This window comes from Corythoichthys intestinalis, chromosome 1 (genome assembly GCF_030265065.1).
Source record: "Corythoichthys intestinalis isolate RoL2023-P3 chromosome 1, ASM3026506v1, whole genome shotgun sequence".
NCBI lineage: Eukaryota > Metazoa > Chordata > Actinopteri > Syngnathiformes > Syngnathidae > Corythoichthys > Corythoichthys intestinalis.
In genome coordinates this window covers 81,123,687-81,147,347 of record NC_080395.1, presented here as the reverse complement: position 1 = coordinate 81,147,347, position 23,661 = coordinate 81,123,687, and the positions used below count along the sequence as shown (strand labels likewise).

Below are 23,661 nucleotides of genomic sequence, written 5' to 3'. Positions count from 1 at the left end.
TTCTGTCGCGTTCCTCCTCGCTAGCTATTTGCTCGCCATTCACGCTCGTTTGCATTTTGATCGCTAGTTTGATACACTCCCGCTTTTTCGGTGAGGTCTTTTGTGTTTATTCGTTATTGTTGGATCGTTTTTGTTCACCACTGTAAATAAGAGCACTGAAGCAAGTAAGGGTAAGTCGCCATTTCTGTTCAACCTGTTTTCTCCTGTTTTGTATAGAGTAGGAAGTTAGGTTAGACGCTGTCTTTTCTTTGTTCCTTTTACATGATCAGGGTTTAGTTAGCGGGTGGGGTTTAAGTGTAGTTGCTTTTGTTTGTTGTTTTGGCCTGGGCTTACCCTGAAGTCACGCTTCCTCGGCATTTTGTACATATTCATTGTGAGTTTGATTATTGTGTAAATAAATTTGTGTCCACTTGTCCATTTGTGTGGATTGTTTTATGTTACGCCTTTCGCGAGCCATCTTTGGCACGTAACATAAAATTGGGGGCTCGTCCGGGAGTCGGACCCGGGACCTCTCGCAGTGATTGTACCCGTGCTCTTTTGGCCGTGGTGTTTTGTGTTCTTTTCGTTTGGGTCATTTTTGGATCCCTCGTATTGTGCGTTACCCGTGCTCTTTTGGCCGTGGTGTTTTGAGTTCGCTTCTTCCCGGTTGTGTAAGTCAGCTTCCACAGTATTATGTCCGCTACCTTCGACATGGACGAGTTTGCGCGTTCTCCGTCCATCGAGAAATTGGATCGCTGCACTAAAGCCGACTTAAGGCCGAGTTATACTTCCGCGTCAGACCTACGCCGTCAAGGAAGAATCGAGTTACGACCCTACGCCGTAGCCTGACGCGCACCCCTCGATTTTTCTAACCTTCGCGTCGCGTAGACGCGTTGACGTAGCGAAAACGGACTGTGATTGGTCCGCTCAGACTGTTGTTTCCGGGCGAAAACACCGCCATTGTAGAATAGAATCAAACATTATTTTCTACACACAAAAATGCACCAAGCCGACGGGAGTATCATCGAAGAGCAAGTCTCGTCAAGAAATTATTATTGTGACTGCCAAATGGCAAGGTCGGCGATCGAAAAAATAAATAAAAGGAAGAACCACCGAGACGTGGGTGGTCGGAATCGAGTGGCCACACGAAGCGGTGACACAGTCGGCCAAAAACTGCCAACTTTTTATCACTTTATGTCGTATTTTTGGTTGGTGCACTTCATCATTTACTGTGTACATATGTTTCAAGTATATGAAGAATAAAGCACAGATTTGGTGTCAAAAGAGTTGTTTTGATCTTTAATTTTCAATAACAGACAGTTCACACACACAATACATCATCACTGATTGAGAGTGCCTCGGTGCTTTTTATGATAACCTTAAAATCAAGCCTCCCAACGCAGTTTGGGAAGTTCCCTAGACGCCAGAAATCTGCTATGGCTTCCCACTGGCTGGTTGTAGGACACGGCAAACAAATCAGGCTGGAGGGCTTTGCAGACCTTGAACGCAGTGCTCGACGCCAGTTTGAAGCTAGCCGCCACAGCTAGCTCTCTCCACCCGAGTCTAAAACTCTCTGTGCGGCATGAAAAGTCGGCCAGACCGCCTCGAAACCGTCTTCTGCGTCGCCTGCCCGTCAACATTTGTATGTTCAATATTTATTCAGTGTTGATGAGCAGAATATTTACTTTCAAGAGTTCCATCTTGCATTGTTTATTTTTTCTCCGACTAGCGGAAGTAGTCAACAATCATGCCCCAAAACCGTACAAACATAACGCCACATCCCTCTAGTGGCTTGGCGGGGAATTACAGAGCAACGCGTTCCCTCACCGCAGAACTATCGAATGTCGAATGACGCCGTAGTCGCTACGCCGTCACCGCAACGCGGGAGTATAACTCAGGCTTTACTGTTGGTAGCAAACCTATTCGACATTCCGGTACCATTAAACGCGCGCAAGATAGAAATAAAGGCCTGTTTGTCCGAGCGTCTGGTAAAGATGGGTGTGGCTACGCCTGTTGAGGGGGACGTGGGCGCGGCTGCTGCCGGCTCACGATCCCAACCGGGCGCTGATGACTCCGCCGCGGCCCCGCCGCCAGCCGCCGATCCGGCGGCGTTACTCCAGGCAGTGGTGGATGGGGGAGACTTACAGCTGGCCCTTCGACTTCGTGAGGTGGAGCTCCAGATGAAAACTCGGGAGGTGGAGCTCATGCATTTGCGCATCAGGGCCTTGAAGCTGGAGCGAACCCCATCCACGTCCACCCCCTTAGCCCTTCATGCACCCATGACGCAGCCGAACCCAGTTGACGCAAGTAAGTTCATTGCTTTGGTTCCGACGTTTCGCGAGAGTGAGGTCGACTCGTATTTTAACGCATTTGAGCGCATCGCCTCAGCTCTCGCTTGGCCGAAAAATTTGTGGAGCATTTTGCTCCAGTGTAAATTAGTAGGGAAGGCGCAGGAAGTGTGTTCATGTCTCTCCATGGACGAAAGCATGGATTACGATACTGTGAAAGCTGCGATATAGACCCTACTCACCTACGTCACAAAATGGGCGTGTCGCTGTTTCCGGCCGCCATACTGTACCTCTTTTTCAGACTTATTCTCATTGTTTTCAATTAGTCGAGCAAGTTATAGAGCAATTCATGGAAGCCCCGGTGTTATCTGACGCTGTAAACTCATTGGATCCGTTGCATAAAAGGCGTTACGTGGAAAAGCTTCAGTGTATCCATTCGCCAGATCCGTATTTGATGCCTAAATCGATGTTTTTTGACCCGCTGACTTCGCCTGATATCTGATATCCTGATATTTACAACTATCTTGTCCACACAAAATCAGCCTATTCTCACGAAAGTTTGAAAAACTTTAAGAGCTTGGAGGCTTATAAATGCTACGTTGCTGGTTGGGTGAAACACGTCCTCGTACACGAAAATTCGGCAGGAATCTTGTGCTCGGAAGGTGAGTTACGAAATTTTCAATTCAAAATCTTTTGTTCTTGGTAACATCCACTGTCAAGTCTAATGTATTTCATGTCATTTGTCAATGGAGCTAGGGCTTTTAATGTTTATATGGTTTAGCGATAGCACTCACTACATACATACGTGTATGTTGTCGGCGATTAGCCTAGCAATGATCTTAATTGTTGTTGTCAGCCCAAAACCCTCTAAATATATATTAAATGCATCTTACCAGATATAAAATGACTACTACATAATCTGTGGTAGTCGTTTGGAGCCCAGTTTTCTCGTCGAATTGCAGCAGTCAATCGCGGCCTCCTCTTCGGGTCTCTCGGAATACGGTAAAAATTCAAGTCTCTCCGTCTATCTTCCCTGTTTTTGCAACCGACCGCCACACACGACTTCAACATTTTGAGTATTAATGTTGACGAGCAGTAAAACGTGCAATAATAGGAGGAATTTACGAAGCGCTAATGCATTTCTATGACAAGTATCCGGACATCATGGCGCGGGGGCGTGGCTGTGACGTCACGTGAGTAGGGTCTATTGAAAGCCTATGAACTAGTACCTGAAGCGTACCGACAAAAGTTCCGGGAGTGTAAAAAGACGCCTACTCAAACTTTTGTAGAATTCGCTCGTGAGAAGGCTGTACTGTTGGATCGGTGGTGTGTGGCGAGCAAAGTTTCTACATTTGAGCAGCTGCGCGAATTAGTCCTCCTTGAGGAATTCAAATCGTGTCTGTCCGAAAATGTAGTTATGTGTTTAAATGAACAAAAGGTAAATTCCGTGTCGAAGGCTGCCGTTATGGCCGATGAATTTGTTTTAACTCATAGGGGTGTGTGGTCTGCTGATCGCCACGATAGAGTTTCGGTTAACTCAGCGGTAAAAAGACAAAAAGTACCGCCTAGTGGTTCGTCACGGCCTAGTTCGGTGTCTCTTTTTAATGGGGAGTGTTTTTACTGCCACCTAAGAGGTCATAGAATTGCTGCCTGCCCTGTCCTCAAAAGGAAAGAGCAACGGCAGACCTCTACTCCGCCCAAAACCGTCGGTTGTATCCAACACACCTCTGCACTGGCCAATCTAGCAGCAGAGGGGGTTAAATTTAGTGAAATTAAGGAGTCTTATAGGCCATTCACTTTGGAAGGCCAAGTTTCACTATTAGCGGATGGCAGTAACTCTGTGCTGGTAAAAATTCTGCGTGACACTGGTGCAAGCCAGTCCTTCATCTTAGCCTCTGTTTTACCTTTTTCGGCTGTCTCGTCGCGCAAAACAGACACTTTAGTTGTAGGTGTTGGGATGATTCCAGTTCGGGCATCGTTACATAAACTATATTTGAATTGCCCGCTAGTCGTCGGCCCTGTAAGGGTCGCCGTCTGTAAGCAGTTACCCATTGACGTGGTTCAGCTTATTCTAGGAAACGATCTGGTGGGAGAGAAAGTTTTCCCACCTTCGAAAATTAGTTGTGGGGACCATGATAGGTTAGTAAGGGCGCAGTATTATAATCAAAATCGAAATCTGTGTATGAAAGCTCCCGCCCTGCTGAGGTCTGCCGGTTCGCCGAATTTAGAGTACAATGTTGTAGTCAGTAACTGGTTCCCTCCTTTTGTAGGTAATTTGGAGTGGGACTCTGTGGGGCCACCTGAACCTGCTAACAATATGGTGCGCGCCCACTCGGCTATAAGAGGAACCTATTGTTATTGGCCCTCCAAAGTTAGGAAGCGTACCTGGGGTCGAGCCCGTTACCGCTGACTATTTCAGTTATATAAGGATATAGGTTTGTTTTTAAGGTGGGGGGTGTGACGGCCCCTGGCCGTTTAACAGTTAACTTCTGAGACTCTTCCAGTCAGCTGATCGCCACCTCCACCAGCTGGCTGTTTCCCCCTCCCACTGTGATGACAGCTGATCGACGCAGGACGGACCGACGACGTCACCGCCGCTGATTGGCCACGGAAAAAGGCGCCAAGCTTCATAAACCTGCCGCTGTCAACGTTCTATGAGGTTGCAATTTGGCAGTGTTCTGTCGCGTTCCTCCTCGCTAGCTGTTTGCTCGCCATTCACGCTCGTTTGCATTTTGATCGCTAGTTTGATACACTCCCGCTTTTTCGGTGAGGTCTTTTGTGTTTATTCGTTATTGGATCGTTTTTGTTCACCACTGTAAATAAGAGCACTGAAGCAAGGAAGGGTAAGTCGCCATTTCTGTTCAACCCGTTTTCTCCTGTTTTGTATAGAGTAGGAAGTTAGGTTAAAAGCTGTCTTTTCTTTGTTCCGTTTACATGATCAGGGCTTAGTTAGCGGGTGGGGTTTAAGTGTAGTTGCTTTTGTTTGTTGTTTTGGCCTGGGCTTACCCTGAAGCCACGCTTCCTCGACATTTTGTACATATTCATTGCGAGTTTGATTATTGTGTAAATAAATTTGTGTCCACTTGTCCATTTGTGTGGATTGTTTTATGTTACGCCTTTCGCGAGCCATCTTTGGCACGTAACAATTGGTTTAAGAAATGGCTCATATGAAAGCTAAGACCCTCCCAAATGATGTTGAATGTACAAAAATATATTTGTTTCACTGAATTTTTGGTAAGACAAAAGTTTTGTTGCCTACAGAAAGTAGTGTGAAAATTGAACAAAAAATGTACTTCAAATACAAAAATTTGTTTCATAACATAAGCGAAGTAAGTAGTGGTGCTGTGAGATCCAAATTTAATATTTTGTATGACTTCCATGGGCTTGAAGGACTGCATCCATGCGGTTCAGCAAGGATTCATACAATTTATTGATGAGGAACTTTGAGGTAGAGATTGAAGTATGCGATGGAGCACCATCCTGCAGCTGAATTTGTCCCTTTTTATGGTCAGGAATGTAAGCGGTAGCTAAGATTTGTTGATATTTCACACTATTCATGTTGCCTTCCACCCTGCAGAACTCTCGCACACCCCCATACTGGATGTAACCCCAGACCATGATTTTGCCACCACCAAACTTCACTGTTTTCTGAGTGAATCTCGGATCCATGTGGGCTCCAGTAGGTCTCCTGCAATATTTGCGGCGGCTGTGGTGTAATTCAATGGAAGATTCATCTGAAAAATCCACCTTTTGCCACAAAACAGTGAAGTTTGGTGGTGGCAAAATCATGGTCTGGCGTTACATCAAGTATGGGTGTGTGCGAGAGATCTGCAGGGTGGAAGGCAACATAAATAGTCTGAAATATCAACAAATATTAGCTGCCTCTTACATTCCTAATCATAAAAAGGGACAAACTCTGCACTTCAATCTCTACCTCAAAGTTCCTCAAGGCAAAGAAGATCAAGATCTTCCAGGACTGGCCAGTACAGTCACCAGACATGAACAGGATGAAAGAGGAAGCATGGAAGACGAAACACAAGAATGTTGATGAACTCTGGGAGGCATGCAAGACTGCTTTCTTTGATGTTCCTGATGACTTCATCAATAAATTGTATGACTCCTTGCCGAACCACATGGATGCAGTCCTTCAAGCCCATGGAAGGTAGTGGTGCTGAGAGATCCAAACTTAGTATTTTGTATGAACAAAATATTAAGTTTGGAGCTCACAGCACCATTACTTAATTCACTTATGTTATGTAACATATTTTTGTATTTGAAGTACATTTTTTGTTCAATTTTCACACTACTTTCTGTAGGCGACAAAACTTTTGTCTTGCCAATGCCAAAATTTGACCTTTTGTGTCTTCAATAAATGATAAATCTTCAGTGAAACAAATATATTTTTGTACATTCAACATAATTTGGGAGGGTCTTGCTTTCATATGAGCCATTTCTGAAACAAATTGAACAATTAAAAGTCAGAATATTAGCAATTATTTCTACAAAATGGATAAGCGACAAGACTTTTGTCAGGGACTAGTGCTTTTTGAAGTGTGTTTTGGGTCATTGTCCTACTAGAAGACCTTGACCTCTGAGGGAGACCCAGCTTTCTCAGACTGGGCCCTACATTATGCTGTGAAATTTGTTGGTCTCTTCAGACTTCATAATACCATCTACACGGTCAAGCAGTCCAGTGCCTTACATAGCAAAGCAACCCCAAAACATCAGAGAACCTCTGCCATGTTTGACTGTGGGGACCCTGTTCTTTTCTTTGAAGGCCTTGTTTTTTTCCTTGTAAACTCTATGTAAATGCCTTTTCCAAAAAAATCTATATTTTTGTCTCTTCTGACCAGAGAACATTTTTCCAAAACCTTTTGGCTCTCTCAGGTAAGTTTTGGCAAACTCTAACCTGGCTTTTTAGGTCTCTGGGTCAGAAGTGTGGTCTTCCTGGGTATTCTACCAGAGAGTCCCCTTTCATTCAGACGCTGACGGATAGTACGGGTTGACACTGTTGTACCCTCGGACTACAGGACAGCTTGAACTTGTCTGGATGTTAGTCGAGGTTCTTTATCCACCATCTGCACAATCTTTCATTGAAATTTCTCGTCAATTTATCTTTTCCGTCCACATCTAGGGAGGTGAGCCACAGTGCCATGGGCTTTACACTTATTGATGACACTGCGCACGGTAGACACAGGAACATTCAGGTCTTTGGAGATGGACTTGGAGCCTTGAGATTGCCCATGTTTCTTCACAATTTTGCTTCTCAAGTCCTCAGACGGTTCTTTGGTCTTCTTTCTTTTCTCCATGCTCAATGTGGTACACACAAGGACGTAGGACAGAGGTTGAGTCAACTTTAATCCATTTTAACTAGCTGCAAGTGTGATTTAGTTATTGCCCCTACCTGTTATGTGCCACAGGTAAGTAACTGGTGATGTTAATGACACAAATTAGAGAAGCATCATAGGATTTTTCAAAGGGTGCCAATACTTTTGTCTGGCCCATTTTTGGAGTTTTGTGTAAAATGATCCAGATTTAATTTTTTTCCCCATTGTCTTTTGTGTTTTTTCATTGCAAGCAGAATAAATGAAGACATTACTAACAAAGCATTTGTAATTGCAATCATTTTCTTGGAGAATTTGAGCATTATCTGACAGAATTGTAGAGGTGCCAAATACTTTTGGCCAGCAGTTTAAGTGCAAACTAAGTATGTTTGAGTATGGATGTTTAGTGCTGTCAATTGCAGCCAGTGAGCCAACATAGACATTATTGTAATGGAAGATTTTGGTAGCAACATGTTTGTTCCTTCTTTTGTTTTTCAAACAGTGACACCTTTTTAAAACAACATTATTGATTTTTGCAGGCATGCAAACTTGCCGCCTTTCGGCGAAATTTCGCCGTTTGGAAATCAAAATGGGTCATTCTTCTGAATCACGTAGATCCGAGGAGAAAAAAAATGGGGGGGGGGGGGGTCAGGGGCGTCTGTCAACGAGCGAGTGAAACTTAACTTCAAAACTGTAGTCCATGCTCAAAACTACACTCTGGTCCGATGACCTAGACCTATCCCCGCCACTCTCTTCTCGTGACAACAAATGACTGACAATAGTGAGCACAGTTAGCACCAATCAGCAATGAGGAGGCGGAACCCCTCCCCATCCCAGCTTCTTGCCCGGACCCGTTGAAAATTGCGGCAAGGTAAGGGATTAATGTCAAAAATGGTTAACTTCTTAAAGCTAAAAGTTTGAGTGACGGCCTATAATAGTCTTCATAAATCATTCAATCGTGTTGTTCGATCAATTCCTGCGCTTGTAATGGTGTCTATAACACAAGTATTCGCTTAATTTCTTGATAACTGACTTCAGATAGTCCTCGATATTTCACCGCCTCGTAGAACGCGGTTACGCGAGGTAGCGCTAACTGCGGAGGGGCTAACTAGCGCCTTTCACACACGGCTTTGTAAGTAAAGTTAGCGAACGTCAGTTGGGATCTGAATTGTCGCCAGTTGGTGTTGTGACGAGTTATTTAAGGCCCCTTTGTAAAGCGCTTGTCAACGATAAAAAACAAAAATCATGAGCAATGAGGTAACTAGAGTGATGAACTAGTGCCTTCCATACAAGTCATGTTCAGGGCTTTGTCAGTAAAGTTCTGAATGGTCACCAGTTATTTTTGACAATGAGTTATTTAAGGCCCCTCTATACTTTCCGATAATTACATAAAGGGAAGAGTTTTGCCTTGTTGTGGAGGTCGTTTCATTCGTTTAGCCATCGAGAGTTTATCAACCCGGAGAGCTCCGCTACAGGTTGCATTTGAAAGTACCCCCATTCCCGCGTTCTTCGTACACACCCCCGTTCATAATACAGCCTACAGGTGTACGTCTGTTTATCCAGTATGATGCCCTATCAATCGAAGTTAAGGACCATGGGACTAATTGCTTTGGTTGAATGTAAATAAAGTTATGATCACTACAGTTAATGCTTTTGAAGACTTTTATTTATTTTTTTATTCTACAGTGGGGAGAACAAGTATTCGATACACTGCCAATGGGCAGTGGAAAACCCATTGGCAGTGTATCAAATACTTGTTCTCCCCACTGTATCTATCTATCTATCTTACACATAATAGTTAAGTGAATGGAATTTATACTGTACCTGTACATTTATATTTTATGCTGTACAGCTGTTCTCTGCTTAATGCGAATGGGACATACTGTATATTTTATAATTTAGATTTTGTATAATTTGATACTTAATGCGTCTTATATGTTCTGATTTCAGGATGAGAGATTGACTTGTATATGTTAAATTATTATGTACTGTTTTTAATTCGATATGTCTCTGGTTGCACTATGAAATGCACTTTTTTGCATATGCCGTGTGTCCATGTTACTTTGTCACCTTTTTCACCCCTAACCAGTTTGCATGCCTGTTTTTGCTAGGAGCGTATCGATAACCTTTTGGGCTACAAAGTATCGCAATAAATCACATTTTAGATATGTTATATAATATACACCCCCCTAATTCCAGAGCCCATCAACGGGCGCCTTAGAATTGCACCAAGCAATATGGTTTGTTCGTCATTGGGCATTTAAACACGGTGGATTTCCACCGAGAACCATCGGTGACTTTTTCTAGACTACATACTTGGGAAAGCTATCAATTACAATTTAGCTTCTTTATGAATGTGTTGTAGCGATAGTGCTTTCTGTATGGGTTTTGTTTTTGTTTTGTGTGTTTGTTTTATTGGAGTTTAGAGAAATTGGTAAAAGTGAACTCCAGGACTATTAGCAATCATGTCAACTGAAGTTAAATCTAATACACCTTAATGAAATGAATGAAAAAAAAAAATGAATCAAAAAAGGACACACAATGGCAAAAATAGATTTCATGTGAATAGAAGTTCACATAGATTTATTGCTAAATCACAGAGTTTACTGTTGAGTTCACAAATGCAGTTCTGAAGTCCCAATGGGATTCCTCAAGGTTGGGGAAAATCAATCGCTGAAGCCCCCAGTCAGCATTTTGACAGGTTTCCTCTGAAATAGTGAACATTTTGTCCGGTTAGAAAGAATATACTGCATAATATCTTAAATGTACACTGTGAAAAATAAAAGGATGTGATAACGCAAAGATTTGACAGTAGAACACCTCAAATTTTAAACTTTTCATCAGTTACTTATTTGGCTGATTCATAACTCATCTTTATCAACTTGATAAAATGAGTTGTAACTTGGATCTGAATGATTGTTATGGGGCAAAACTTACAATTCTGACTTCTGCATTTTTTAGACTACAAATCGCACCTGAGTATAAGTTGCACCAGCCCAAAAATGTGCAATGAAAAGGAAACAAAACATATATAAGTCGCACCGGAGTATAAATCGCAATTTTGCGGAGGAAATTTATTTGATAGAATCCAGCACCAAGAACAGACATGACATCTTTAAATCCAATTCAAAATAAAAATACAATAGAGAACAACAGGCTGACATTACATGACGCATGAACAAGAAACTGAGAACATGCCTGGTATATTAGTGTAACACAGCTATTAAGAGTTATTCAGATAACTATAGCATAAAGAACATGCTAACAAGCAACAATGATATCATAATATGTTAATAATTTCACAAATACTGTAAGTCGCTCCAGAGTATAAGACGCACCCTCTGCCAAACTATGAAAAAAACTGCAATTTATAGACCGAAAAATGTGGTAAGCACAACTTGAAATGTTAAGTTGTGTAAATGTAGCCTTAGCTTAACTCATGATTCCTTCAAAAGGCTATTTAGCTCATTTGACCATGTGTTACGCTGTCATCAGACACACATTTAAATCCCACTCGGTTTATCCTAATATACAGTGCCTTGCAAAAGTATTCGGCCCCCTTGAATCTTGCAACCTTTCGCCACATTTCAGGCTTCAAACATAAAGATATAAAATTTTAATTTTTTGTCAAGAATCAAAAACAAGTGGGACACAATCGTGAAGTGGAACAAAATTTATTGGATAATTTGAACTTGCCCTGCAATTGGCTGGCAACCAGTTCAGGGTGTCCCCTGCCTACTGCCCCCAGTTAGCTGGGATAGGCTCCAGCACCTCCGCGACCCTCGTGAGGAAAAGCGGCATGGAAAATGAATGAATGAATGAATAATTTGAACTTTTTTAACAAATAAAAAACTGAAAAGTGGGGCGTGCAATATTATTCGGCCCCATTGCGTTAATACTTTGTAGCGCCACCTTTTGCTCCAATTACAGCTGCAAGTCGCTTGGGGTATGTTTCTATCAGTTTTGCACATCGAGAGACTGACATTCTTGCCCATTCTTCCTTGCAAAACAGCTCGAGCTCAGTGAGGTTGGATGGAGAGTGTTTGTGAACAGCAGTCTTCAGGTTTTTCCACAGATTCTCGATTGGATTCAGGTCTGGACTTTGACTTGGCCATTCTAACACCTGGATACGTTTATTTTTGAACCATTCCATTGTAGATTTGGCTTTATGTTTTGGATCATTGTCCTGTTGGAAGATAAATCTCCGTCCCAGTCTCAGGTCTTGTGCAGATACCAACAGGTTTTCTCCCAGAATGTTCCTGTATTTGGCTGCATCCATCTTCCCGTCAATTTTAACCATCTTCCCTGTCCCTGCTGAAGAAAAGCAGGCCCAAACCATGATGCTGCCACCACCATGTTTGACAGTGGGGATGGTGTGTTCAGGGTGATGAGCTGTGTTGCTTTTACGCCAAACATATCGTTTTGCATTGTGGCCAAAAAGTTCAATTTTGGTTTCATCTGACCAGAGCACCTTCTTCCACATGTTTGGTGTGTCTCCCAGGTGGCATGTGGCAAACTTTAAACAAGACTTTTTATGGATATCTTTGAGAAATGGCTTTCTTCTTGCCACTCTTCCATAAAGGCCAGATTTGTGCAGTGTACGACTGATTGTTGTCCTATGGACAGACTCTCCCACCTATACTGTAGATCCCTGCAGTTCATCCAGAGTGATCATGGGCCTCTTGGCTGTATCTCTGATCAGTTTTCTCCTTGTTTGAGAAGGAAGTTTGGAAGGACGGCCGGGTCTTGGTAGATTTGCAGTGGTCTGATGCTCCTTCCATTTCAATATGATGGCTTGCACAGTGCTCCTTGAGATGTTTAAAGCTTGGGAAATCTTTTTGTATCCAAATCCGGCTTTAAACTTCTCCACAACAGTATCTCGGATCTGCCTGGTGTGTTCCTTGGTTTTCATAATGCTCTCTGCACTTTAAACAGTACCCTGAGACTATCACAGAGCAGGTGCATTTATACGGAGACTTGATTACACACAGGTGGATTCTATTTATCATCATCGGTCATTTAGGACAACATTTGATCATTCAGAGATCCTCACTGAACTTCGGGAGTGAGTTTTGCTGCACTGAAAGTAAAGGGGCCGAATAATATTGCACGCCCCACTTCTCAGTTTTTTATTTGTTAAAAAAGTTTAAATTATCCAATAAATGTTGTTCCACTTCACGATTGTGTCCCACTTGTTGTTGATTCTTGACAAAAAAATTAAATTTCATATCTTTATGTGTGAAGCCTGAAATGTGGCGAAGGCTTGCAAGATTCAAGGGGGCCGAATACTTTTGCAAGGCACTGTAAATATATGTGGATGTACTTAAAGTTAAGCCCAGTTTCCTAAAAAAAAAAAAAAAAAAAAAAAGTTATTCTGCTTTCTTATCACAATTTCTGCTTACTTCAAATGTTGAGTACTGCTTACTTAACAAGGTTCTGATCATTTGAAATTGGACTCTTTGGTGATAACATGTATTTACAAGTTTCCATCAAAACTTGCGAAAACTAGTGAACCGGGTCGACTTAAAATTTCAAATTCTACTATTTTTGTTGTTGTTGTTTTTTTGTGGTGCGTTGTTGATAGTGTTGATAGATTAGGTATTCACTCACAACACTGGTAGAGCTTGTTGAGTCTCTCGATGTCATTGCGGCTCATCTTTTGAGCATTGCCAAAGGATACATTGGAGTTAGGAATAGGGAGCATGGTGGGCTGATTGTTCTTGGAGAAAGCATACCTATAAAATGACAAAACCCACTTTGTTTCAACCAAAATATGTTCACAGTGCAAACATTCATATAGGTTCTGAATGTTGTAAGTTCAGGAGTACTGTAAAGAGAGCAACAAGAGGGGCACATTGCCTGTAGAAACTATGAAATTCTATTTTAAATCTGCCCAGGTAACTAGGTGCACTAAGAGAAAGTGTAGCTTGGAGCCTCCACCCTGAAATGACAATATATATTATTTTATATATTCTATACCAGTATGTTGTATTTTCACAACTTAATGTCGCCGTTTGTGGTTCACCTGAAACGAGTGTTTAAAGGTTTCGCTCTGTGCATTAAAGTACTATTTAAAGTAGCTGTTTTTTCTCCACCTTCTTTCATGGCTTTCTTAAATCAGTACCCGAGGGCTTGGACCTTTTCATATTAAAAATCTTAAATGTCGTATTGACAGCAACAGAAATGAGACATTCATTTATCAATAGCGCTAACTGCTAACACAGTGAGATGTTCCCTGGAACTCCAGGCTCACCGCTGTCCCAGCGATAGAGTCCGGCGACCGTTCTGCGGATCACATATCCAGGGCAGAGCAAGCCACAACAAAATGACAGCGGAGTGGACCAATCAGCGAGGGGCGTACGTGACATTGGTAAAGCGACAAACTCTAGCGTGAGGAAATAAATATACTGAGAGAGCGGAGAATGGAGAAGTTTATTCAATATGGCTAGCACGAGACAGACTGTTGGTTTTAGTGACTCGATGTGTTTTTGGTCATTTAAAACTGAATTTACCGCGGATTGGAACATATTCTCGGCTCTCCTGTTCGCCATCTGTGTTGATTTGGAGATGACTTCCGACGCGCAAGAGTGACGTTGCTCATTAAGAACACATCACGCAAATAAATGAATCTGATTGCACGGTTACTTTCCGGGTCCCAGACTGTTCTCCCGGTGTATAAAAAATACAGGGAGAACACTCTGGCCAGGCAAAGTGAGATGACGATTGTTATAAGAGTGCAAGAGGAACAAAAAAAGAGCAACAAGAGGTTTAAGCCGCCGGGTCATAATATGGCTCACGGTCTTGGATTCAGAGTAGAAGTAATTTTGAAAAGAATAAATACTGTATATCTCGTATATGTAACACTGAAATACACTTTGTGTTTTTATTATTTTTTTATTCACACCAATTGGGCACCCCCTCCACTAGTTGGAGCCTTATGCAACCACCTCGATATGTCGATGGCACAGCACATCCTGAGTCTGCCACATTAACGTGCTGAGTCCGAAGTCTTGTTTTGTTTTTTTACCCCCGTAGAGTCCCAAATCCCTGTCAACGCCCCAGTGCATACTTGTGGCTTTGCATGACAGAGTTGTAGTCATAAGGAGTGCCCTGGTTGAGGGTGGAAATCTTCCTAAAGTTGTGCTCCATTCCTAAAACACAAACAGAACAGTTTGTCTTATTTGAATTCAGAAGATACAAATTAACAATTGAATGTAGAGAGTACCAGATTGAACATTTTCCAGCAGAACTTTAATGTGGCGGTCTCTGTCGCTGCGTGTCTGTTCATGATGAAATCCAAGAGCGTGGAGAAGCACGTGCAGGACAGTGCCATGATGAAGGCATCCTCGGCGAGCCAGAGAAACTATCTGCTTTCCACCACCACGACCAACAAAGGAGTAGCATCTGACCAGAATAAGTGCTGAGTTGAAGAGAACAACGAAGTGCTCAATTGTTTTTATGATTCCCCCCCCTTTCATTTTCATACCCATGTCGGGACTCGATGCTCAGCCAGTCACGTTCACTGCCTCTGGGTCTGAAGCGAATGCAGGAAAATGAGGAGAATGACTCCAGTCCACGGGTGATGATGGACTTTTCATCGGAGTCTAGCAGCACAGTGAAGCCAAGGTTAGTATTTTATTCATAGCACAATGATAAATATTCTGAGGGAATTTCAGTCAAAAAATTAAAAGAGCATTTAAGATTACTATCATGGTGTCTTGGTATGCTGGCCAGTCAACGACAAGACATCACATCCGTTCCTAATATGGCAGCGCGCATGAAAATGACTAGGGGTGTAATTTTGGCAAATATAAGACCAGAAGCAGTGTAGTTTTTGGCAGCCCGTTTAATTTTCCTCATAGTCTTAGTCTTTTGGACAATAATACTTAATAGTCTCAGTCATTTTTTAGTCATTTCAAAATGTGTCTTCATCTCGTTTTTGTTAACAAAAAGTCAGACTAATTTTATTTAGTTTTAGTTGACGTTTACTCAAAATGTTTTCGTCAGTAAAATTCAAACATTTTTGTCCAAAAATAAAAAAATAAAGGTTTGTAGCAATTTCGAACGAACATTGACAGAAGAACACATATTGCATTGTCTACAAGGACAACACCAACGTGGTGATAACACACACTTATCAGGAAAACACTACATTATTTTCAATTAATCATACCCACCTGGACGCCACAAATTGTATGTAAAAATAGTTGTCATTAGCATTGGCCTAATGCTAACGCAAATGCGAATGCTATGATAACACTACGAGTTACATTTAGTGTGTGATGATCACAACCACACATGGCTACGATGCAGGCTAACTACACAAAAAATGTGACACGTTGCGAACATATGACGGAAATTATTGCCATATTTTCGTCTCTTTCTCGTCTCTTTAGATAAAAACTGGCATTCGTCTCATGTTTTCGTCTCCCAAGACACGTTTTTTGCTCGTTATTGCCTCGTCGTCATGAAAAAATTGTTAGTCAACAATGTTAATCAATGTCCTTATTGTCATTGTTGACGAAAACAACACTGACCAGATGTTAAATATTATAACACTGAATATTAATCAAACTGTTCAATATTGTTCGATATTGCCCTGGGTAACTTTTTAAAAATAGTTATTTCCAGTTGACCACTGGAGGTATGAGTTAATACGCACAGAGAAGTATCTCAAAAATCTTGCAAACACCTGTGTACTTGAATAACCTCTAGGTGTAATTAGGTAACTTTTAGGGACCATTTTAACACATGTAAAAGTATTTATACTAAGAAGATGGAATATTTGACTGCATCCAGGAGTGTTTGGTCACATTGTTCGTGAAAAGACAAGTATTTTTGGAGGTAGTACTTACTGTACTACTACTAAAAAAGAAAAAAAACCACAAAAAATTAAGAACCACTCTAATCTATGCTTGACAAACACAATGTCGAGAGGAATTATTGAACTACTTACTAAGGTGATTCTGGATGGTGTAAGGGATGTAGACCTTTCCATCAGTCGACTTTACCCATTTGCATCCGTGACTGGTGCAGGGGTCAGCATTTCTCTTTCCTCGTTGTCTCGCATCGTTGTAAATGGCAATGTCTCCTTCAATCAGGGCTGGCTCATCATCTGAACGGACTGGAACACATCAAAGTCAGTTGAAAGCCTGCTGACTCCTTGTTGAATTCAAACTCAAACATCACTCAAATCTAGATTAAAGCAAATCAGGTCGAAAGGACATTTTGGACTGGATTTTGTGAGCAGTCTCCATTTTCGAAAGAGGGCATGATAAAATGGATATAGGAGCGAACACTGCAGCTCTTCTGGACCAATAAAGAGGCTTCTTAGCATTTTCTGTAGCTCAGAACGTCCCCTAACCGACAAAAAGAGAAACTATTTTGGTCATTGGAAGGTAGACTCATGCTTGGTACGAGGTAGTACAACAAACCTACTGGGGAGATCGCACGAATCTGGTCAGTGTCTCCCCAAATGACCGTATTTTCCGCACTATAAGGCGCAATTAAAAGCCTTAAATTTTCTCAAAAGCCGACTGCGCCTTATAATCCAGTGCGCCTTATATATGGCGGAAAACACTCAAGTGACTTGAAGTTCCGCTCTGAGACCCCCAATTTAGCCAACTTTCAAAATTGCATGATTTTGCATGTGTGATACATCATCGGAAAGCTTAAAATCTCAATTTTCTGGGGGAAGAAAATTTTTGAGCAGGATGGCATTTTTTTTTTTTTTAAATATTTTTTAAACTGCAAAACCCTATCTGGAGGTGAGAGCACGTGAGAACAAAATTACAGACGCCACGACTTTAACAAGATATTATTGTGTGCTTACTTTGTTTTGATCCAAAAACTCCCTGTAGCATGTATCACTGAGTGTCAAGACACAGCTGTGAATGGCCACAGCTGGATTTTTGGGGGATTTTATGGGTGAAACATGGTAATATAACAAGAGTCGCGATGCAGAAATCGCAGACATCAAGGAGTGGTCGAGATGTTCTTTTTCATATATTTACCCTTTTAAATGTATTTTTTCAACTTTTTTTGTTTGGATCAATCATTTATCATCTAACATATCGGAGAAAATGTGACACTAACAAAAAACATACAATTAAGCGATAGTTATGAAGTAGATATCCGTGACTTTTTTACAGACGCCATTTTTTTTTTCCATTGTGACATAATTTGTTTAAAAGTTTAAAATATGTGAGTGAATAATTTTTTAAAGTGTCTTTTTTTTTTTTTAAAAACCGAAATATGAGACATCAATGAATGATTCTAAGCTAAAAACGACAGACATTTTGAATAATAAATATAATTAATTACCTTCGTTTTATGGCTGGGTTGAAACAAAAGCGGTTGCGCGACGTCTGTAAACGGGGGTTTTCAGGGTAAAATGGAGAAATTAGAACTAGTTTGGGGGCTTCATGTGCCATGAATCTGCTATGGCAGCATATAGACATATTGTTCTATCAAACACAACAGTTGTTTTATCTTAGAATACAGCAGTTTCTTTTAAAGAGGGGTGCAAGAGCAGAAACTCCTTTTTCAGTCTTGTCAGTTTTTTTTAAAGATTCATACAAATTTGCAACCAAAAACGGGCTTACAAAATTACACCATTATAATAAGAAAACCACAAATAACACTCTCCATCATGTCCAAACTGTTGCTTTCTTCACTGACCAATTATAAACTAACATTTTGGGACCAAAAAGACAAAAAATTCCCCTCCAAAATTTGAATAAATAGTTTTATATTTGATAAGTCAACATAAGTAGCAGGTATAGTCATAGGCGTTTTTGGCCTTTATACACGCTCTGGTCAAATACAGTGCATACATTGCAAAACAGGGAAAAATTATACCCCATCTAACACAAAAAGGGTGACTGTGGAAAAGAACAAAGTTCCCCTCTACTATGTTGCACAACATGTTTTAGCCTGCTGTTGTGTTGCTGCTTTGTTGACATTCCCTTTAGCGCAGCACCGTCTAATGGATGCATAAAATAGCCCCAGCCTCTACTTTAGCATTTATTCTATGCGCATTATAATGCGGTGCGCCTTATATATGGAAAAGGTTTTAAAATATGTCATTCATTGAAGGTGCGCCTTATAGTGCGGAAAATACGGGACTGTAATCTATGCTGTGAAATGGGCAATTGGAAATTTTCAAACGTCTGTGTGCGACATCTCGTACAGCCAATGTGCTAGAAATACTGTATAAAAAAAGAGAAATTTGGCGGTCCAAAAATGACATAAATAAATGAATGAATGCATAGAATAAAAAGGACTATAAATGCAAAAATAAGATTCAAAGATTAAACATGAATATGGTGATAAATACATACTGTAAATAATTCAAAGTCCAAATAAAACTGAATATAAATACAAAAATAAATAATAAGATTAAAAATTTAAGAATGAATACAAAAATACAAAAATTAATATAAATTGAACTAAATATCAATCAATAAATGAAAGGGCTTTATTGTCTTTTTTACTTTTTGATTGCTCATTACCCGTTCTATAATTTAGTTTCATTCAGCCGTGTACGGGCAGGCATTAACTAATTGATCCACGCACTTCGATTCGATTGACCAATAGGTGAATAGTTCAGCACACTTAAGACTGCCCCCTCATTTGAATAATATATATTTTTTTGTCTACGTTCATGCCAAAAACTAAAAATAAGAATGAGAGCAAAGCGCTTTTATTTATTGATCGATTTTAAATTTATATATATACGGTATATATATATTAGTATGTATGTCCACCTTTATTTTTGTATTTATTCTTAAATTTTGAACCTAATCTTTATTTTTGAATTTATTCTGAAATTTTGAATCTAATTTTTATTTTAGTATTCATATACAATTTTATTTTGACTTTGATTTATTCATGTATTAAATCTCATATTTATTTTTCACCTTTCAATCAGATTTTTTGTCTTTATAGTGTTTTATATTTTCACTTTTATTGTATTATTATAATTATTTTTACTCATTTAGATTTGTCTTTTTTTTTCAAAATTTTGGAAGCTTTGGTCCTCATTGTAACATTGTAAATCTATACCTTTCTTGTACAAAATTGCCACTTGCACCTGGCGTGCCCACGCGGACTCAAAACACGTGTACCGTGCGCTGGCTCGGCATTAAAATACACTTGGCCGCTCGTCTGCGTGGCTGTCGCGCCTGGTGGGGCTCGCGTGTCGCTGGATGTGATGGGGCGGCGTAGGGTTGGTCGCCAACGGGCTTACACTCACAAGGGATTCACACGATTACTGGGTTGACAAACACAATGTCAATGTTCACAGAGCTGATTTGTGTACACTCTACCCATTTCAATCATTTAGCTTATAGACTCCCCCACCCCCGTCCCCCTCTTTCCCTGGTCAACAGGCCCCCCACATGTTGTCAACGGAAATACATCTAGCTGACGATAGCACCAACATATTAGGAATTGCTCTAGATGTTCAATGTATTTCTTGTTGTAGTTTGTGTTTTTCTTTCTTTTCTTGTGTTTCTTTTCTTCTGTTCCCCCATAGCCCCTTCCTGTTCGCTGCTTTGTCATAATAAACGAGGTATGTTGAGTGATCACAATGTGAGTATGTCAGACTCTCAATGTGAAACATTAAAACTGTTCAGACTGTCCGGGCACTTAAGACTTCCATTCTCTGTATCAAACAGCTGAACAGGACAGGTTTAAAAAATAAATAAATAAATGAAAATACACTTTGGTGTTTTGACACTCACCCTGATTACTGTTGGCTTTCTCCAGAAGTTCAGACACAGAAAGGTCTCTCAGGTCTTCTTCAACATCATCTGTTTGTGACGTGAATATGATTTTACTTGGAGAAGAATAGCTTCCAACCTTGCACAAGTCAAACCATTTGATACCTACCTGCCTGCTTGGATAGCACAGCAACGAGGAAGTATAGGAAAGGAAAATTAGAAATTAGAAATGCAAAATGTGAAACAACAGCAAAAAAGTAACTAAAATCTAGGTGGCAAGAAACATCAATTTTTGTTTTGATCATTTTTAGCTGTATTTAAAATGTTAAGGGGTAATGTACTGTGTCTTAAATCACAAAGTAGCATTGTAGGAAGGAAAGAACGACCAACTCAGCTTTGACAAAATAGTAAATAAAGGTAGTAGCCAGTGCTTAATTTGTAAATCATAAGGTGCCGGAACACACAGTACATATGACAGCGCAGGGATGACTAGACGGGCACAGGTGCCGGAACATACGCAGAAAATGATACCTAAAACAACACGCATATGCCCACTTGCCATGCTGTGGGACTTACAAGCCTCAACTTCAGATGATATCAGTGGTATAAATGTTATGACAACAATTTAGAATTATTTAGGCAATACTCTGCACAACATGGGCAATTGCCCACATAACCACAGGTGGGACTTACAGTACACAGTCAGCAATTAGATTCTCAACAGGTCTAACTTGACATTTTTAAAAAAAAGAGATTACAATAACACAAACCCGTTCTTTTGCGAGTTCCATCCCCCCCGTCTCCTCAGGCCCCAAAGTTCTCACCGCTTTACAAATTGTGCCTTACAAATTGTGCTGCCCAAACCTGAATTTTTGGCTACATGCTACTAGCCTATTGCTCCGGCTGTTGGTGATCCATCTGGCTTACTGCTGGCGCTATAGCTAGCCCCCACTTTGGGTGGTGCTAAACCTGACTAGCTGCTGCCACGGTAGCAGCCTCCTGCTCCGGCTTGGCTGGATGTCCGTGAACCCGGCTAGCTGCTGTGGCGCTAGCCTCCTGCTGCACCTGGTCATGCCCATTAGCAGGATCGCTGCAGCTGCCCTCATCGCCGGTTGAACCATTTTCCTTCTTTTTGTAAAAAGACAGTAAATGCAACTGTCTTTTTGGCATGGCATGCTTAAATACCGTTTGATCCTGGCTTCTCGCTCCCCAGATCCTGGAAATTTCCAAAGTTTTTATTTTATTTATTTATTTATGTCACGTGTGTGATTTGTTGGTCCAGCTATTTAGTGCATCTACAAATCTCTGACTCTTTCAAAGGACGTTAATTTTTTATAAACAACATGCAATTCTTGGGATATGTTCTGTAACTGAATTCATGCATATTATTATTTTATTTGATAATTTAAAAAAAAACGTTTTTATATTATTATTATTTTCTATACATGAGAGGTGCCGGATCGGCCCAAAAAAGTCCCTGAACACAGGGAGGCCACAATCAAGGGGTGCCGGATCTTGTTCCGGCAGGATCCGGCACAAATTCACCCCTGGTAGTAGCTAATGATCAAGTAAATCAGAGGATAAGGGTGATTAGCATAGGAAAACACAATTCCTAGTGTACTGAACCTTTCATCATTATTACATAGTATCGCGTTGCAATCTGAAAACCTTCCTAAAAACTTCTAACGTCAGTTACCTTATTGTCAGCCCAACAGTAGGCAGACAGCAACAGAACAGCCAGAGCTGAGAACTTGAGAAAACCCATTCCAGCAGATCTGTGTGACAAATACTGATAAGCTCAGAGAAATAATCTATACAAATGCATGTAGAAGACCTGTAAATATGTGTAAATTCTATTTAGAAAATAATGTATAAGTGTAGGTAATTGACAATCCCATAATTCGTAACTGGTCTTACCTTGATTCCTCTGGATTGACTCAATAGAAGAGCTTTCTCTCTGTGGATTTATATGCTTTTTCTGCTAGGAAAAACAAATATAGATGATCAGAATTGATGGCAAAAGTCAAAAACGTATCAACAACATATGGTTAATGCATACACATGCAAATGTGCATGAGAATGGCACAGCTGTCTGAAACGAAATGATCAGGATGACGTGGCATTTTGATGTTACTTTGTTTGTTGTCATCTTGCAGGTTTTTCAAGTCTTTCAAGTAGGTAAAACATCTTTTTTCACAGCAGATCAAAAGATGGTCCGAGAAGGAAAGTCACGTCCAATGAAAGAATACTTGTGCTTGTTTAAAATGATTGAAACCTCTTATTTGTATTACTTCATTTGTGTAATTCTTCCACTAAAATCGTGTGGCAATTACAAATTGCAAATTGGATTATTAAATACCAGGGGTGTCCAAACTTTTTATTCTGAGGTCTGAACAATTTGGTGCCCTTGGCAAATATGACGGTGCCCCCCCCCCCCCCCCCCCCCCCAACACACACCAGCAACAACAGCTAATTTCACTACAAATGTTCCAACACTCAAACGGAAATGTCATAGCATTATTTCTTTGAAATGTATTACATAAAAAAAGAGTAACACGGGATGAGGATGTGGATGAGGTGGCTGCAGTTGTAGATGGCCTAGGTAGGATGTCCAGGGGTGAAGGGAAAGATTTTCAGAAGTGGGAGAAGATCAACATATTGGACGAAGTGGGATTATACATTGTACAGGGTGACCCCCCCAAAAATGGGAACTTTTTAACGATCCAATAAAAGCAAGAGTGATGGAAGAAAATAATTTTATTCATAGTAGTTGGAACCTTAAAACATGCCATCGAAGAAACAATGATGGAATTTTCCTTTAATAATGACGTCCTTTAGATGGCGTCTTCCTGCATGAATGCATTTTTGAAATCTGCTGTGGGAAAAAAAAATGCGCATAGGCAGACATGAGCAAGTGGCAGCAGTGCCTATGGAGGTAGATTTGTGTCTTTATTATTCAATCAAAAAAAAAGTTGCTTCAATCAAATAAAAAGTTGCTTCAATCAAAATATATATTTCCAATCGAAGAAAGCGTCTCTTCAATCAAAAAAAAAATGTGTTTGAATGCAAAAATAAATTTGAAACTCAAAAAAATATATTTGAAAACTACTTTTCTTTGATTGAGAATTTTTTTTTTGATTTAAGTCGTTTTTTTTTTATTGAAACACCATTTTTGATTGAAGTCATGTCATTTTGCGTTTGGACCACATTTTGGCTAGGACATTTGTGTCTTTATTATTCAATCAAAAATTAAGTCGCTTCAAACAAAAATATATGTATTTTCAAAAGAAAATCACTCCAATCAAAAATTTTAAAGAATTCAATCCTTGAAAAAAAAGTTTGAAT

At 40.5% G+C, this 23,661-nt stretch overlaps 2 protein-coding genes across 4 annotated transcripts in view; one reads left to right on the top strand and one right to left on the bottom strand.

The window, feature by feature from the left end:
• The window catches only part of LOC130919347 (protein-cysteine N-palmitoyltransferase HHAT-like), a 359,144-nt gene that overhangs the window by 98,055 nt on the left and 237,428 nt on the right, over positions 1-23,661 (top strand). The window lies entirely within an intron of this gene.
• LOC130919418 (low choriolytic enzyme-like) lies at positions 10,163-22,081 on the bottom strand. The gene is made up of 8 exons (XM_057842109.1): positions 21,997-22,081; positions 20,338-20,406; positions 16,548-16,715; positions 15,078-15,195; positions 14,817-14,995; positions 14,661-14,742; positions 13,202-13,326; positions 10,163-10,299 (listed from the first exon to the last, which is right to left on the bottom strand). Coding segments are annotated over exons 1-8 (828 nt in total). The 3' UTR covers positions 10,163-10,297.